Source organism: Mandrillus leucophaeus, unplaced genomic scaffold (assembly GCF_000951045.1).
Source record: "Mandrillus leucophaeus isolate KB7577 unplaced genomic scaffold, Mleu.le_1.0 Scaffold717, whole genome shotgun sequence".
Lineage (NCBI taxonomy): Eukaryota > Metazoa > Chordata > Mammalia > Primates > Cercopithecidae > Mandrillus > Mandrillus leucophaeus.
In genome coordinates, this window is record NW_012107775.1 from 157,116 (window position 1) to 174,818 (window position 17,703).

General features: G+C 36.9%; 1 protein-coding gene across 2 annotated transcripts in view; it reads right to left on the bottom strand.

The window, feature by feature from the left end:
- The window catches only part of ARPP21 (cAMP-regulated phosphoprotein, 21kDa), a 155,322-nt gene that overhangs the window by 67,113 nt on the left and 70,506 nt on the right, over positions 1-17,703 (bottom strand). For both annotated transcript variants that reach the window (XM_011965166.1, XM_011965168.1), the window contains 3 exons: positions 11,768-11,805; positions 9,889-9,948; positions 5,650-5,879 (listed from right to left, as the gene is read on the bottom strand). In XM_011965166.1, the coding sequence (XP_011820556.1) occupies positions 5,650-5,879; positions 9,889-9,948; positions 11,768-11,805 (328 nt within the window). The remainder of the gene's footprint in view (positions 1-5,649; positions 5,880-9,888; positions 9,949-11,767; positions 11,806-17,703) is intronic.

The window sequence follows — 17,703 nt, forward strand, 5'->3', positions numbered from 1 at the left end:
TTCTTTTAAAATAAGTGATAGGAACATAATATGTAAGTGCAGAGAAGAGGGGCAATTGGAGAGCATGATAACTTTTAGGAGAACGATAATATTTATTGACAACTTAGCATGTGTAAGCATTTGAATAAACACTGAAATAATAACTAATACTGCCTCTACAGATAGGGAAACTGACGCATAAGGAAGTTAGGTAACTCAGGTCAGCTCATATAGCTAGATAATGGCAGAGCTGGAATTTGGTCTATGCAGACTGATCTGTAGCTCAAGCTTTAACCACGACCCCACATTACCTCTTGAAATTGTACATATGCATATACCATGACCTGTCACAAGTGTTCTCAGTTGGGCATCTTCTCTGCTTTCCCCATGACTTGCTTATTACTAACGATAGTTTTATGTCAATTCAGGATGCTCCATTGAAGTGGTTTAGAGTGCTGATGGGGTTCTGAATAAGGCATGGGGAGAAAAAGTAAAAAATGTAAAAACAATATTGAAAATGCTAATAATAGTTTTGAGGCGGTATCACTGAAATTATGACTCTGTGGTCATATTCCCAATGCAGACTGTAGTGTGTGTTTATGGACCTGCTATGTATAATTTGATGCTACGTTACACATTTGACACTAGAGTCAACAGCAACAACATAAATAATTCAACAAAACCTCCTGTACCCAGGGATTTAATGTTATACAAACATGAGTCAGCTCATCTCCAGATTGAGGGGCTAGGCACCGAAAAATAGTTGGGGCCAAGGGAGCATGTCCTAACTCAGATTTGAACTGTAAGCTAGTGATGGCATGGGTGTGTGTGTTAGGAAGGATGGGTTGATGCAGACAGACTGGAGTGTCACAATCCAATCCAAAGAGTAATTTAATTTTGGCTTTAGAAGGATGGCCATTAATCACTGATTTACAATAGTATACCCTTCCCTTACCTGGGGGAAAAGAAACAGCGTCAACAGGAGAAATGAGAAGACTATGTAAATGATTTGATTTCACAGGTGAAAGGAAGGAAACCTAAATTTGGCTTAAATTCTCTGCATGTGCAAAGATGAAAATAAAGTCAAACCTCTTCAAAAGGGTGACTCAGCAATCAACATACAGCCAGGATTTAGTAACTGGCCATTCTGATTGGCTTTGAATATCAATCACCAAGGCCAGGGAGAGCCATATTCCACACATAGCCGGTGTTGTTCTGTGATAAAACACAAATGCTAGTAAAAGGCACAGGATTAGAAGTGTTCAAAGATTTTTTAAAAAATGAAATTGACATTTGAGAACTTTTAAGATTTAGAATGCCTGAGAGTGAAAAGTATTTCTGGTTTCCTTTTTTCAGAGGTTTAATGATAACCATGATAAATATTTATACAGTATGCCTATGTGACAAGCACTGTGCTACTTTCTCTACATGAGTTGTCTAAGCTAATTTTTACAGCAGCCTCACTTTGAAGATGAGAACTGATCTTCAGATATGTTAAATAAATTTCCCAAAGCTCAGTGTGTGGTAGAATCTGCGCTTAAACCCAGGCAACTTGACTCCACAGATGGCTCTCTAAGCCTATAGGTCATGTTCATCTTCTTAACATTTAAGCAAGGCCCAGATGGGGGCCAGGGCCCTGACCAAGCCTGTGCGAAGTTCTAGGAGATACTAGATGAAAATTCCACGCTACTCACAGTGGAAAGCTCAGAAACTGAAGCTGAACCCTAATGGGTAGACACAGGGAGGAGAGAAAAGAAGATATCCGAGTGGCTGGGTGAGAGACTCAGGTGAACTCTCAAGAGAAAAACAGAAACTGGGAAACATGACAAAAGATAGAAAAGGAGATCACAAGGCAAAACAAAATGAAAAACCAGGAAAGGACAGGGCAGAAGGGGAAGGACATAGGCAGATTCCCTTGGAGCAGAGGAAACATTCCCATGGAGGAAGGATACTGGGTTTTAATTCCAGTTCTGCCACTTACTAGCTGTGCTTTCTTCAGGAAGTGGCTACTTTAGACCTCAACATACCCCTTTGTAAAATATAAGGTACCAGACTAAATGGTGAGCAATGGTAAGGAAGATGACCTTAATGTTCCCCTCAGCTTGACCAAACTTTTCATTGGTTTCTTCTAGACTAGAGGCTCCTCACCTCCCTATCCTTACAGCATTTATGCCCCTTTGAGATGTAAATCTCCTAGCCTCTAGCCACTTTTACAATCCATGAAGGTCCTTCTTAAGTACCTGGGAGCCATCCGTTTGAAATCTAATCGTCATGAAAAATAGAGCCCCTATCTCTCAATTTCTGTGGGAGGATAGGAGCCTAACTTCCACAGCACCAATTAGCAAGCACATATAGCCTAATCACATCCCCCAATTTCCTCTATAATGTCCTCCAAAATTTTGCCACTAGCTCACCCCAGTGCTTGAAGACTCTCCTGCCTTTTGATTCAGTGGGGCTCAGTTCTCTCTCTAAAGAGAAAGATCATAGTCTTGATCCCTGTTGCAATAATAATGAATAAATTCTCTTTTGCCTGCAATATCTTCTGCATTTTTTCTTTTACGAGGACCACAAATCATAAAAGTTTTGTTTCTGAATTATATAATTCAAGAAAATATTTCCAGATTCAGGGGGTCAGTGTTCAGTAGAATAATCTAAAGCTTCCAAAATTACAAGAAGGAAGAGAATGTCCAGGATGTATTAATGTAGTAATAAAGATAAAGACAAAGAAAAGGAAGTGGTAGAAACACGGGGTGTCTTGCATTGGATCAAAGAATACTCCAGGATGTAGGCAAGGAATGTGACAATAGCAGGAATAGCCCTGCATCCAGAAAACAACAAGCCAGACCACCTAAAATCATTAAAACAAACAAAAAAAGAACATTTCATTTCTCTAGAGCAGTTGTTTTTGAAGTGTGGTTCCCAGGCAAGCAGCATCGGCATCAACTGGGAACTTGTTGGAAATGCAAATTCTCAGGCCCCATCCTAGACCTTCAGGCTCAGAAACTCTGTGGGTGAGTGTTGCAATCTGGGATTTAACCAATCCTTTGGGTGATTCTGATGGAGCTAAAGTTGAGAAACCCTGCTTTGAAGATCCAGATTGGGGAACAATAGTGACAGTATAGCTAGACCAATGTGGTAAGCAACAGATGTCATACCCTTATTTCTCAACCACACTGCTGTTAACAGAAAACAGGTGAGGTTGCCGCGCAGGTATCATTCAAGTGCCTTCGGTAAGGAGGATACAATCACATCATCTGCCTCCAGAAATGTATGCTGGGCATCTGGTGGACAGCTCAGGCCTCAAGAGAATGTGCTTGTACATTCATACTTCGGTAATATGCTTCCTTCCCAAATGTAGGAAAACGTGTTTCCAACATGGAAAAAGTCTCATTATTATCTATTTAAAGCTAGAATCTATGTTCTCAGAAGAGGAGAAGAGTAACTTAAATGTCACAACTCCAGGCTTGGTTTCTAAAAGGTCATAAAAAAAGTTTGCAATTCCACTGTGAACAATTAGGTAGAAAACTGAAAGCTGGTGCTCTTCTGAAGCTCCATGACAGCAAAACTGACAGCTTTGCTTCATAAATCCATCTTGGGAAATTGTAAGTTTGTTTTGACATCCTACCTTGATCTTCTTTAAGTTTTTATTCCCTTTCCATGCCTGCACTTTGACAAGTTTTCAAATGGAGACACTTAGATTAAAAGAACAAAAAATCTGAAGCACTTACAATCTCTAATCATTCTTCAAAGAACATGGCATTTTAACATTTTTGAAGTGTTTTAAATGTTTCCAAAGAGCTTTGCTTTGGAAGTGATTGGGGGTTGGTGCATGGAGAATGACTATTAATTTAAAAATTTTAAGAGCTCTCTTGGTGTGCTGGAATTTTTAAGTGCACCATTTAAAGTACTTGGTTTTCGCATCTTAAGGAAATTTAAAACTACTAAACCTATCTTAGTTTACAAGAGCTCAAGTGTACCACAGTGGATTTTCTTTACTTCAGTTGCTGCAATAGTGGAATATGAGAGCAATTAATTAGAGTAAGAAATCAAGAACTCACCAATTAGTGAATAAAAATTGCAGAGAGGCAGTGTGAACCCATCTGAATCTTTCTGAGAATCAGGGTGTGTGTATTATGTAGTGACTGTAACTAAATGCTGTTATCTTTCTCCTTATATAGAAAAATGTGCGATAATTTTTAGGAGGAATTTGTCAACAACCTAATTATGTTAAACCATCAGCAAATGAACCCAGATTTTGCATGGAGGTGGGGAACCCCTAGGACCTAACATGAGTGTAAAGTTTAATTGGGAAAATATCCACAGTCCAGGGCAGCCCGTGTCTAAACTCTAACTGGGGTTCTCCATTCTTCATCCCACTCCTGCCTTGGCCTCCCACTCACCTGTCACTTCAGGATCCTGAATGCTCCACCTGTACAATCTGTCACCCAGAGCATACGACGGAATCACAACTCTCAACCCCCCCACCCAAGAGAGTGTCAGGGTATTTGATTTTCTAGGACAGAACCAAAACAAAGCAAAAACAATTACATACTAAAATCACAAACTTCAGCTCATGGAGTGCCAGTGAACGGTCATTTGTCACCTTCCTGAGATTTTAGGAAGTATTTTAATTGTGAACATTCGAAAATAATTCAAAAACAATAGAGAATAATCTTTGGGAGACAGAAGAGCTAGAAATGGCAGACCATGAGGGCATTTTGCAGACTCATGTAAGCATCGTGGTGTATGCTTCCATCAGTTTAAAGTTGTTTCAAGTTAATGGCTCTCCTGGAGCTCTCATTATTACTCACCTTCCAAAGACTGTTCATGCAAACTTGAACAACCTACTTCAGAATCACGTTATTTGCTTCGCTTGGAAAAAAAGATACAAGCACCTGGTAACTTGGAAATTCTAAACCTTTCTGACACTCACCTGTCTTATCTGCAAAGCAGGGGTGCAAATGTTAAATGGCAATAATAAAAATGGATAAGGATAGAGTTTATTGGGAGCTTATAACTTATCAGACATTATTCAAGTTGCCTTGTGTATACTGACTCTTTTTGTCTTCATAATATTTCTACAATATAGGTACTATTATTATTTCTATTTATCAAGTGAAGAAAACAGAGGCACAGGATGGTTAAAAAAAACAGGCCCAGGATCGTACTAACAGCCTTCCAATGCAAGAACAAAAGCTATTAATATTATAATTATTGTACAGTGTGTTTTTAAGGAATAATTAATATTATTAAATTTAAAAGCAATAGCAAACTTTTGCTAGGTAGTTACTGTAATGCAGGTGCCACGGTAATCATTTTTATATAAATAATGCAATTTAAACTTAAGTTTACTGAGTAAATTTAAATTAGGTAAGTAAACTTAAGTACTTAAATACACAAACACTAAGTCTACTGAGCTGGGTTTGAATAGCATTACATAACCTACATTTTATAGATGAGAAAACTGAAGCTTGGAGAGGTTAATAACTTGACCTAGGCACATAACTGGAAAGAGGCAGTAGCCTATTTAAATTGTACCTTCTTTCCAGCTATCCCTGTGATTAATATCATCATTATCAGTCAACTGAAAGTCAGAGGGAATGGTGACCATATGGCTTGTGTAGAATCCAAAAAATACCACAGGACATAAACACATTCAGTACTAACTACCTGCTTTGGACAGCTTCCCGGTACTCCTGGTACTGGAAGTGCTGTCACCCCTGGTCAGCACCGTGATGCCCCCAAAACTCGCCGTCTTGGTCATGGCGGGCTTTAGATTGCGGTTGGAACTGTCGGAGTCTGTGCTGCTCCAGGCCCTTTGGTGGTCAGACCACTTGAGTTCATTTTCTGAGCTGCTCTGTCGACTCCCGGATGTTCTCCCCGAGCCATCTCTGTTGCCCCTGGAGTATGACCACCAGAAAGATGCACAGGGACAGGATTACCTTACGTGAATGGTGTGGGTAGGCACAGAGCAAAGCTTTCCTTGGAAGGTCATCCACACAAGACCCTTCCTACCAACCCTTTTCATTAAACCAGTTGCCTCCCAGTGTTACAAATACTTTGATGATGTATAGACAGATAACATCACACATAGCACACAGGTTACTAACAGAAAAACCAAACCTAGAAATGTCACATGATCCCTCTGTCGGTGAAGGAGAAACAACTAGAAAGACATGGTATAAAATGTAATTGTTAATTTTTCTTGCAAAGAGAGTAGGGGGATAAGTTCTCCTGACTCAAATCAATAATTAATTAATGTTCAGAAGTAATTGTGATCTTCAATGATTCTAAAAGTAACTCCCACCAAAGGAGACTTTTTCTCTCTCTTTAGCACAAAATAATTGTCAATGGAAAAATGCACACAGATCCAGAGAAGCTGTTAATTCATATTCCAGCTTTATGAGATACACATCTGAAATCACCAAGGCTTTGACAGATAGTGTAGAAATCACGGAAATTACTCTATTAACCTATGGTAAGAATTTTGCCCAGAGTTTAACCTTCATGGTCAGAGGAAAGAACCCTTTAATTCTTTTCATGTAGAAAAACTTTTGAAAATAACAACAGTGTAAACACTATACACTGACACAAAACTTTCCAAGGGGAACAATGGAAATAACAAAAAAAGCTCCTCAGGTGAAAGAACACAATTGTTCAAACTTCAAATAGAAAAAGGAAGAGATCCAATAGTCAGAAGTGAAGTTTGAAGACTTTAGAGTATCTCTCAGAAATATGCAAAATTACATGTGCTTTATAGAGAAAATTGATGAAATTTGCACTTTCATTGGTTTCCAATCTGTCTAAAACATAACTTTGTTAATAAATTCAAAGATTTCTTTGAAGATAAAAATAATGCATCAGTAAAATACCTTAAGATTTTAATGGATTATAAATAAGTAAAGGGAATATAAATCTCGATCAGTAAATATAACACCTAATTCATATTCGCAATGTGGCATATTTAAGCCTTGATTCAAATCTCTCAGATGTCATTGGTAGCTTCATTGAAAAATATTTTAAAGACAATAATGTGCTGTTGAGATGTTTGAAGTGCACACATGATTGAAATACTCACTGACAAAATTGTACAGACTACAAAGAAAAATTTAAGTGTTGCTTTAAATTTACTCACTCAACTTTTTCTTTTATTTCAGCCAAACATAAGAAGGTAAATGGATCCAAGAAATAAAAATGAAATAATTGATTTGTGACAGGAACTTTGTAAAGCAAAGGGAGGAAGAGGTACAGAATTTTCACAAAACAAAAAGCACTTTTGAGTGGAAGGTTAGATGAAAATACTCAGTGCCCTGCCATCCTCTATTAGTATTTTACAAACATTCTCTCCATTCTCAGTACCACAGGGATGACTGGTTTTAGAAATAAGAACCACTTGATGAAAACCAAGTTGTAGGTATGAACGACCAGACCTTCACCAATGACCAGGTGGCTTTACCTCTTAAACTCCTTTGAAATTCAAGAAAGCCATGGGAGATAGAGCGGAGAAATGAATAGCCTTTTCAATGGCTTGGTGTTCCATTTCTGATTGTCTTCTCTTTAAATCTCCAAATTCAACTTCATTCTTCTCCCATAATCATGATTATGTCAAACTGTCTTTTACAAACTCTAGCAAAATCATTATTTAGCAACTGTGAATGCACCAGAAATGTGACAATAATCTCATTTGCAGCTAATTTAAAATATTTATTATAGAAAAACACTGGCTTGATGATTTGGAAGTGGTGCTTAGCCTCAGAGTACAAGATGCATGAGATGGAAGCTCTCCATATGAGGGTGATCCCTTGTTCTCATTACTAATTCTGCTTCAATTATCTCTTTAGCCATGAACTCTGCACTTCCATGGCAGGAATCCAGACTTCCTGTAAATACCCGTGTGATTGAGCCTTTTGGGTAAAGAAGGCAGTCACCACTATTTCTGGGTTCAATTTAGTGTGTTTTAGTCTATACCCTTCTCCCTTGTAGAGCTTTTTTTTAGAGCTATGAGAAGCTCCTTTAGACTTATGCCACATAGTCTGCTCAATAAGGCAACCTAAGATTTCTTTAACTTCTCTGCCTGTACCTCACTAGCTCAAATCACTGTCCTAAGCCATAATCTGTGCATTTAAAAATGAAAATTTAAGTTGCTGCTTTAGGGAGTTAGCATTAATGAGATTCAAAAATAATGTTTAATTCTAATTTATGATTCCTAGGTATTTATACATTAAAATATATTTTGTACGTCTCTATTTTATACTGCACTTTCATCTTAACAGCGGTGAAGTGAGGTCCCGTATTGAATTCCAAATCTGTTTGGGTGTGGGATCATAGGCATTGTAGAAAACCACATGCACAGGTGTCTTCCCTTCTCCCCTAAGCCCAGTCTTGGTCCTCGCCTACTGGAATCCAGGAAGACGGTAGTAATGAGATATCTGGTCATTGGAGCTGGCCCTCTTGTATGTAACTAGAATTTCATCCCAAGGTAGTTATAAAGCATATCTTTTAAGCTCTGCTTCTGTGCTGATTAACACAACTGAAAATATTTATTTTTCATGTCTAAATGTATCTTTTTTGCACAGGTTAAGGATGATGTACATCTTGAATTGCTTTTACAATTGTGTGAATTACTTTGTGCTAAGTTACCTATCTGAGTTTCTGTGCTTGGTGATTTGGGTGAGTGATGAAATCCATATTTGGGATGGCTAACCTGAGTATATGGTAGATCTAGCTTGGGGACAGATTTGGGATTATGTAAAACTAATTGGCCTTTAGGGGACAAGAACTCATATTTTATCTATATTGGCCTAAACAAACTAGGTCATAGTGTGTGAGCACAGGAGTAATAGTAAATTTTAGCTTTTCTCTGAGTTTTCAAAAGAAGTGCAAAGTTATTTTCTTAAATCTTCAAGTGTGAAAAAGAAAATTCATTGTCTAATGATACATAAGGAAGATTTCATAAACTTCATAGTTCAATCTAGAAAAGTGAGGGAAGTCCAAAAAGAAGCTTCTGATTTTTTGTTTCAATCAAAGTATAGGATAAATTAACTTTACTCATAATGAGTTCTAAAGTCCAGACTTATTGCAAAAACGCACTCTTTCAACATTCATCTACTTTTCTTAGTATTTTCTTTCAAGCGGGTAAGAGTTTTTGTTGTTGCTGTTCTTGTAATAATTCCTACAATGGAGGTAAATCCTAACATTCATAAACACATTAACACATTAAATATATATAGTGGATACTGAGTATACTTATAGTACTGTGTACACTTTGCTCTACAATGGATGTCAATGTCAGATATACATTGAATAGAGCAGTGAGAAAATGGGTATGGTCCCTCTGCTTTCATAGAGCTTCTAGTCTAGTATAGAACTTAAAAAAAAATTATCATCCTTTCCCCTTAGCCCACAGAGATTTTAATTTAAGTAGATCATTATAATGGGAAGGAACCTCATATCTTTCTTTAGAAATAAAATTCACCGTTGAAAACATGCTGTTTGAAATATTATAACAGATAAAATTAAAAGTTAGTTACCCAAATAGGGCTATCATTGATTTATTTTCCAGTGTTGAGAATGTACGTACAATTGCAATCTGTCAGGGAAAATTTAACTCAGAGTAATTTACTAAAGTTAATTTGGGAAAATTAAAACAGTGTGCTACCAAAGTTAGCCCCGGAAAAGCAGAAAACTAGAAGAACCCTAATGAATTGCAGACAAAGTGATAGATTGCCAGTCGCATATCTCATACTATTCAGTATGACTTCCATACTAGCTATGTAATAAGATTTACAAAGAAATAACTGGACTTTTAAAAATAAACAGATATATTTTACACAAGTACACTAATATTTAACATTGATTCTACCACATAATCTGAAAAAAACACAGTTTAAGAAAGTAAACCATACCAACCGAAAGAGCTGTCTTTTCTTATAGGTCTCATTGCATATGTTACTGTCTTCCAAGAGCCTACTGGAAATGAAAAACATGATTTTTATGATATAAAACCTAAGGGTACTAAATGCCTTGTGTTAAATGGATGTGTACTCTACTATAGCACAAATCAATCCCATACAAAGATTTATTTACACAATATTGAATTTTGCCATAATAAATTAATGGCAGTTTGATAGGATTAAGATCTCTACCCTAGGATTAAGACATTGATGCTAGGCAAGGGGAAAGGAAGGAAAGAGGAAGTAGAGGGAATAGAAAAGGAGAAAAGAGATTGATATAAATATAATAGAGATTTAATTACATATATTAGTAGTGTTTTTTAGAGTAATATATTAAAACTATTCTTTATATTTTGGGATAATGAAATACTGGCATTCCAGAGGTCGGTATCCAAGAAATGTATTTATTTTTGGAGGGAAGTCACTTAATTCGATTTTTGGTTTCCAGGACCATCAAGACCTGTTAACATATGCAATACATATATATGTGACCAATTATTGTAACGTTGAATATAATCCAATATAATATAAGGAATACTCAAATGTAAATGGATAAGATTAGGGAGGAAGATAGTGAAAATCATCGGCTAGGAGACTAGAGGATAAGGTTTCCCATGAATCTGAATTGTAAATGCTCACTTAATCTTTTTGGCAAAGATAGAGTATTTTTGGAATCCTTTAGAATCACCTGCAAGATGTCAATGCTTATAGATGATTGGTTTTAATGTAAACAGGGAATATTTGTCTAAATATATATGGACTTTGAAGTTTTCTGTGAATCCCTTTTATGTGTTTCTCAATTTTATCTCCTCTTCTAAAAGAGATTATTCTATTAAGGGGTTTAGTCACCTTACTTGAAGATTTCCAACTGCAAATATGAATGATGGAATTTTTTAAGCCAATCATCTTTAATGCCCAGTTTAAATTTCTCTGAGTACTGGCATTTAATCAGTATCCATTTTAATCAATGGTATAGGAATACCCATTAAGCAAACCCCTGAAATAAAATTAACCACCACTTTATTTATAGACACCATATTTTCCAATCAAGTTGCCCATTTTGATGCCTCTTAAATGTGATTAGTGCAGTTAATGTGGATTCCTTAATTTGCCCTGAGTATCTGCAATTAAATCAATGGGGGTATTTTAATATATATGTCAATTTAGAATGATTTTTGAAGCGTATATATTAAGTTTGAAAAATTTTCTCTTATCTCCAAGATTTTCTTTAAATGTTATAACCCATTTATTTTACAACTACCTCCCCCTACTAACTCCTATGCCAGGTACACTGCTAAATCTAGGCCAGTTTAGATAAGATTTTCAAGGTCAAGTCTTTTATGAAGATGAATAGATTGTTTAGAATAAAAAAACTGGAAAGAATATTATTCCTATCGTTACTTGTATAGCTATAAATAGGGCACAGGAAGTGGCCAACAATACCAAATATATGCATGCTTCCAGCGGACTGCTAAATAAGCCAATGAAACTGCAAGTTCCTGTGATGTCTCAATATTTATTATTCTTAATGCCTGGTGAAGGTAATAGGAAGTTTACCTTTGCAAGGACCAGAAATTGAGACTTTAAATGAGAAAAATTTTTACAATTCTGTTTGGAATTAACTGAGGGAAAATTTTTTCCAAATTAGATAATTTTTAGATGCGTTAAATAACATATACGTGTGAATATATATGTGTGTACGCATAGATATATGTATTTGCTAATACATATATTCAAGCACACACTTACATATGGGATATATATTTATGAATATACAGGACACACATGACAGACGTTGTTCCTCTAAAGACATGGAAAAGTAAATTTTATTTTACCTGTTTTCCACAAAAAGGCTTTCCTGGGAGCAAACTGACTGAAAAATAAAAAAAGGCATTGGATCAGACGTTCTGGATATGCTGAGGGATCCCAAATACTTGCCTGATTTTAAAACTAATTTGCCCCTCATAGGGGAAAAGAATTAAGAAAAATAGGTACAAAAGATAGAAATAAAAAAGGAAAAAGGTAGGTTAGGATTAGAAAAGTAAGCAATTCTCATGCCGCATAGGGTATTTTTCCTTCAGGGCGTCTCCGGATTTTAGGTTTAGTCTGTTCGGCATGGAGGTCGGAAGAAGAGAAATGTGAATGAAACCGCTGGAGAAACGTGTGGCCGTCGGATTCTGAGCTAGTGGTTTCTTCTGGAGCTGCAGAGTTGCAGCCACCAACCAACAAAAGCCAAGGGAAAGGGTTCAAATCAAAGCAGAGCATGCAAACTCCATACGATCCACCTAAGAATGGGAGAGCCATAAAGCTACAATCCTGAAATTATTACCTGGTAATGATAAACTCTCACGAAATAAAGAGATTGACTGCAAGACTCTCAAAATTGAAGAAATGCCATCAATTATTAATCTTAAGTAAGAGGGGAAGGCCAGAAGACAAGCTAATTAAAAAAAATCAAGCTCCATCTAATATTTCCCAGTTTTTCACATAGAAAATCAATGACTTTCTTCTTAGCTTCTATTCACCGAACATTCATTTCTCTTCTATCTTGTGCTTATGCACAATGTAGGGAGGATAAAATTCCATTACTATTACATGCTGAGGAAAGGTGGATCAAATTAAATTTAAACAAATAGAAAAGAGAAGTCTAGACAAGATATGGTGGTGTGATCCTATAATGGGGTGACTGTATTTAGGAAGTAACACAAAACCATTTCCAAAGTACTTGAGTTTCTAAACATAAATAAATACACATCCTGCTATATATGTAGATTTTCCAAATGATGAATAAATGACCCGTTAAAGGGATAAACAGAAACTTAACAGGTCAATTTTAAGATAAAATAAAGCTAAAGAAGTAATAATAACCTTTCAATAACCAATTATTGACTTAAAAGATTCTGCTAATGTAACCACTTCTGAGAGGCAAGCAGAATATTGGTTTCTATTTTCATTTCGCTAGAGAAATAATTTCCTTCCATTAAGTCAAAGGGCTAGATTTAGACATGGGGTTTCCTCAGTGTTATGAGCATTTCAGTGAAGGTGTCTCTAGAATAGTTTTATGCTTTAACCTTTCTGCACTTAACATGCATCCTGAATTTCAAGTGTGTGAAAACCTCATTTAAGAAAAAGCAAAAAGAGACAATTAAAAGATAAAGTTTTTTGGAAAATACCTTTTTAAAAATCTTGACATTTATATATGAAAGGGAAACAAGGAAAAATGATGTGCCATTGGCATTCCTATGAAGGGCTCTTTACAGTACACTAAATGTCCTGACTTCTTTTATTTCCTTTAATTTGGTTTTAGTATCGGCTGGAGTCAAGTAAGGTATGTAAAAGAAAGTGAGGTTAGCTCAGATATACATTATGAGTTTATACGTTGCCACTTTTCAGCTCTCATAATTGGAAACCAGTTGATTGTGTTTATAATGTTTTGTCTGGATATTGGAATTATTGAGACTCTATTTCTCTGAAGGAGTTCATTAAAGACATAGTGACCTCTTCAGACTCAATGTAATAGCATCAGGGGAAAAGTTAAGAACCCCAAACTCTGTATTAAAAAGTAAGATACAAGTAAGTCAAAGATACCTTGCCCATGCCAAAGTGGTGGCTCACACTTATAATCTCAGCACTTTGGGAGGCCAAGGCAGGCAGATCGCCTGAGCTCAGGAGTTCGAGACCAACCTGGGCAACATGGCGAAACCCTGTCTTTACAAAAAATACAAAAATTAGCAGGGCATGGTGGTGCACACCTGTGGTTCCAGCTATTGGTAGACTGAGGTGAGAGAATCACTTGAGCCCAGGAGCTAGAGGTTGCAGTGAGCCGAGATCATGCCACTGTACTCCAAGCAACAGAGACCCTGTCTCAAATTTTTTTTTTTTTTAAAAAAATACCTTGCCCAATAACATCTCGAGTATTTTTCTGATTTCTTTGGAAAGTTTCTTAAAAATTATCTCATTATCCCCTCAACTACATTTTCATAAATAAGATAGATATGGTTATGGGCTGTGATTCAGTAGCTGATGAAAATAAACTTTTTTTAAAGTAGTATTAATAACTTGCAAATTTTAATAGCAGAGAAAGATAAAATTGTCACAGTAATTAAGTGCAACATTCAAAGCTGTCACTTATATGCATTTTTGGATATAAAAGGCTTGCTTCTTTTTAAAAGAAGAAAAATGATTTTGCTTAATGGGTTATAGAGTTCTCTCCCACATCCCACCCTCAACTCTGGTGGCACCACATGCCCTTATCACCCATTCCCACTGAAGAGGAGTCCCAGCATACGCTAGGAGGACCACAGATGAACTCTTCACTGAATCCCTATTCATACACAAATATCCTTCAGAAATTAGCCTCCAGGCAAAACATACCTTCTCAAGTGTATTACTTTATCAATTTAACCTTTCCAAAGTCAGTTACATTGCATAGAATTAACCATAAAATAAGCCTAAATATAAAGTTTTGCCAAAGGAAAAAAGAACATTTCAAATATACTGACTACAAAAAATACATTTATTATTTGGGTACTAAATTCTAAATTGTTGTTTGGACTTACAACTATTTAGTTCTCAAATAATGAAGAAATGTGTCTTATCTCAAGATGTCAAAATTCTCAAAGTGGATTTGAATTTGTTTCTGGAAAATCCCCAAAGCAACTCACATATTTTATGTGCCTGCATACAAAAGTACTCTCTCTCTCTCTCTGTCTCAATCACTCTCTGTCACACACATACACACACACCACGCACACAAACACACGCCCCTTAGACACCAAGATATATTTGGACATTATTCAAGAATGTCTCTGATATTAGAATAAATTTGACTGTTGCTAAATTGTAAATACTAGGAGGTATTTCTGAACTCTCTACTTTTACTTCAAGTAGCAAAACAATGCATTTAAGCAATATTTGAAACTGTTTGAATAACTCCACTACTTAAATAATAATTGCCAAGGAGAGCTGCTTTGTTAGCTCTGTTTTCAAATTATGAAGAAACTAAACTAAAGACCAGCTATGAAAAAGATTAGAGTTCTGTAACATAGTTTCCTTATGCTGGATTCTTTGCATTTGTTCTCTAATTGATTTAATATACTGTAATTATCATCTTATGAAAGAATGATCTTGTGCCTCAGCCATTTGGGCACTGGTAATGATCATTTGGGGATCTGGAAGTACTAGATGAAGGTCCCCTAAAGTGTGCTGGCTTTGTGTTTGTGTCAATAGAGGATATAGTAATAGTCTCTTTAAACAGAGTCACCCCCAATGATCCCTGCCATTTGATATTCACAACCTTGTGTGGTACTTCCCACATTGTTCCAAGGTGGATCTGAGTGTCCAAGACAACATAGCTGGGGAGACATATCATTTCCAAGATTAGGTTATAGAAGACTGTGGCTTCCATCTTGGGCTCTCTCTCTCTCTCTCTCTCTCTTAAATCACTTTCCTCAGGGGAAGCTAGTTGCCATGTCATGAAGACACCAAACAGCCTATCGAAGCCTACATTGTAAGGAACTGAGATCTCCAGCCTATAGCCAGTGAAGAATTGAGGCCTTCCAATAATCATGTAAGAGAGTTTGAAAGCAGATAACCACTTGATCAATCCTTCAGGTGACTGCAGCCTCAGTTGACAGCTTAACTGCAACCTCATGTAAGACTTTGAGCTGGAATCGCCCAGCTAAACCACTCCCAGACTCCTGACCCATAAAAACTGTGAGTGTTTTTTGTTTGTTTTCAGCTGCCGAATTTTGGAATTTTTTGTTATAAGACAATAAATAGCTAACACATAGAAAATACCAGTGGTATGAATACATATCTCTAGCAGAACTATACAGATAGAGAGAAAGACACTGGTTGTTTCTTGCCCTCTAAGAGAAAGAGTCTTAACCTTTTAAGGGTTATGGAAACTTGTAAGAATATGATATATAATAGGGACCATTTCTTTAAAAAATGCACATATGTTCATGAACATAATTTGCAAATGATGTCTGGGATTTCATTGAATCCTTCAAGCCCTTCTATAAGTATAGTCTGGGTATCTGATGCCAATTTAAACCCCTGCCCTACGATATCAAGTTAAAAGGCATGCTAGAAACAGGCTGGTCCTCCACTCAAATTAGTAAAGCCAGAAAAGCTGGCCACTAGAGAGGCTACCAAAGGGGCTCACACCTCCATTCCTACAGAGAGAAGAAGCCACAGCATTTTAAAGAAGGTTGCCAAATGATTTCATGGATTAAAAAAGCTATGGCAATAGCTTGACATTTAAGCTTTCTCACATTTACATGTGCTTTTATTTTTTAAAAACTGTTGATACAGCATGTGGGCACAGATGCTTCAAATAGCAACACTTGCCTAAAATGTTCAACCCAGATCCCCAGCTGTTAATCTCGTTAACAAGGTTGTAGGGAAATGCAATGTATAAAGAAAGTCATGCAGACCCTGTCTCCCTGTGACCTCTCTTTGGACCTGAGAGTTGGCAAATGAAATAAGCAGCACAGGCGTCATCTTCATCACAGACAGGCATCAGTGACAGACTTTCTGTCACCTAGCTGTCAAGTGTCTAGCAATGTGACACAACTTTAAAAAGAGCATAATATTGTTTGTGCATTTTAGGTGGGGTTTGTATTTTCTTTTCAACATAACTCATTCATAAATTACTTGACCTGCCAGGACCAGAGGGTGAGGGAAAATATATGTGTGTGTGTGTGTGTGTGTGTTCGTGCGTGTGTGTGTGTGTGTTTGAGGAGAAAGAGCAGGAGAGAGAGAATAAGAATAAAAAATGAATTAGCTTTCAAAAAAAAAATTATCTCTATGAAGCTCTATGAAGGTCTTCAGACAGGCAAATGCTACTTCCCAGGCCACTGTAGGCATCCTTATCCTATTATGACTGGAATAGATCCTCTCATAACTTCATTCTTGTATCCACCAAACACAATTAAAGGCCCACCACATGTCAGGCTGTGTTTTGCATTATCTAAAATTCTGACCATAATAAAAGTCTAAGTAGCCTACCCATATGCAGAGTCTTCTAAAATTGCATCCAGACCTCCAACTATGGTAACTTCCATCTCCCTCACTCTCTCACTCTCCTAATTTCAGAGCTCTTAGCTGGATTATCCAATCATCAAAATTCTATTTCAGTGTGTTCAGGAAAGGTGGCGGGGGTTGTGGGGGGGCGGGATATAAACGTGAAAGAAGTGCAGTGGTGGAGGAGGTTGAATCTCCCCTGCACTTTCATATTAAAGGAACCAGCACCAGCTGGAAGATCAGAGAAACTGGCTTTGGCCTGAAACTTTTCAGGACAGCAGTCTTCCTCCAAGTCAAGCACTGAAGCCTACTTCTCTGGGCTGGCTTTGTGTGGCCTCCAGAAGCAGATCATAGCAGGAGATCAGATATTCCACCAGACTCAGCAAAGCTTGCAGCGTTGGCCACGGAGTCTTACAAAGGAGCTCACACTTCTACTTAGGCAGGGTGAAGAACCCACATCATTTGAGGAGGTTGCTAAATGATTGCATGGAATGAAAACGCTATGGCAGTTGCTTGCCCTTTTCCTTGCGTTTAAATCCAGCCTCTATTTTTTTTTTTTTTTACCTTTTAATGTTTAATTAATTGCATTTTATCTTGACCATAGCGGGTAAAGATAAAAAATTCCAACATTTTTTGTTGTTGTTGGGATTTGTTTTATGATTATTCCCTTGACAAACTGATCACAGATCTGATTTGGAATTGAGGAGAACCAATCTAACTTTAGTGTAATGAAATGTCCATA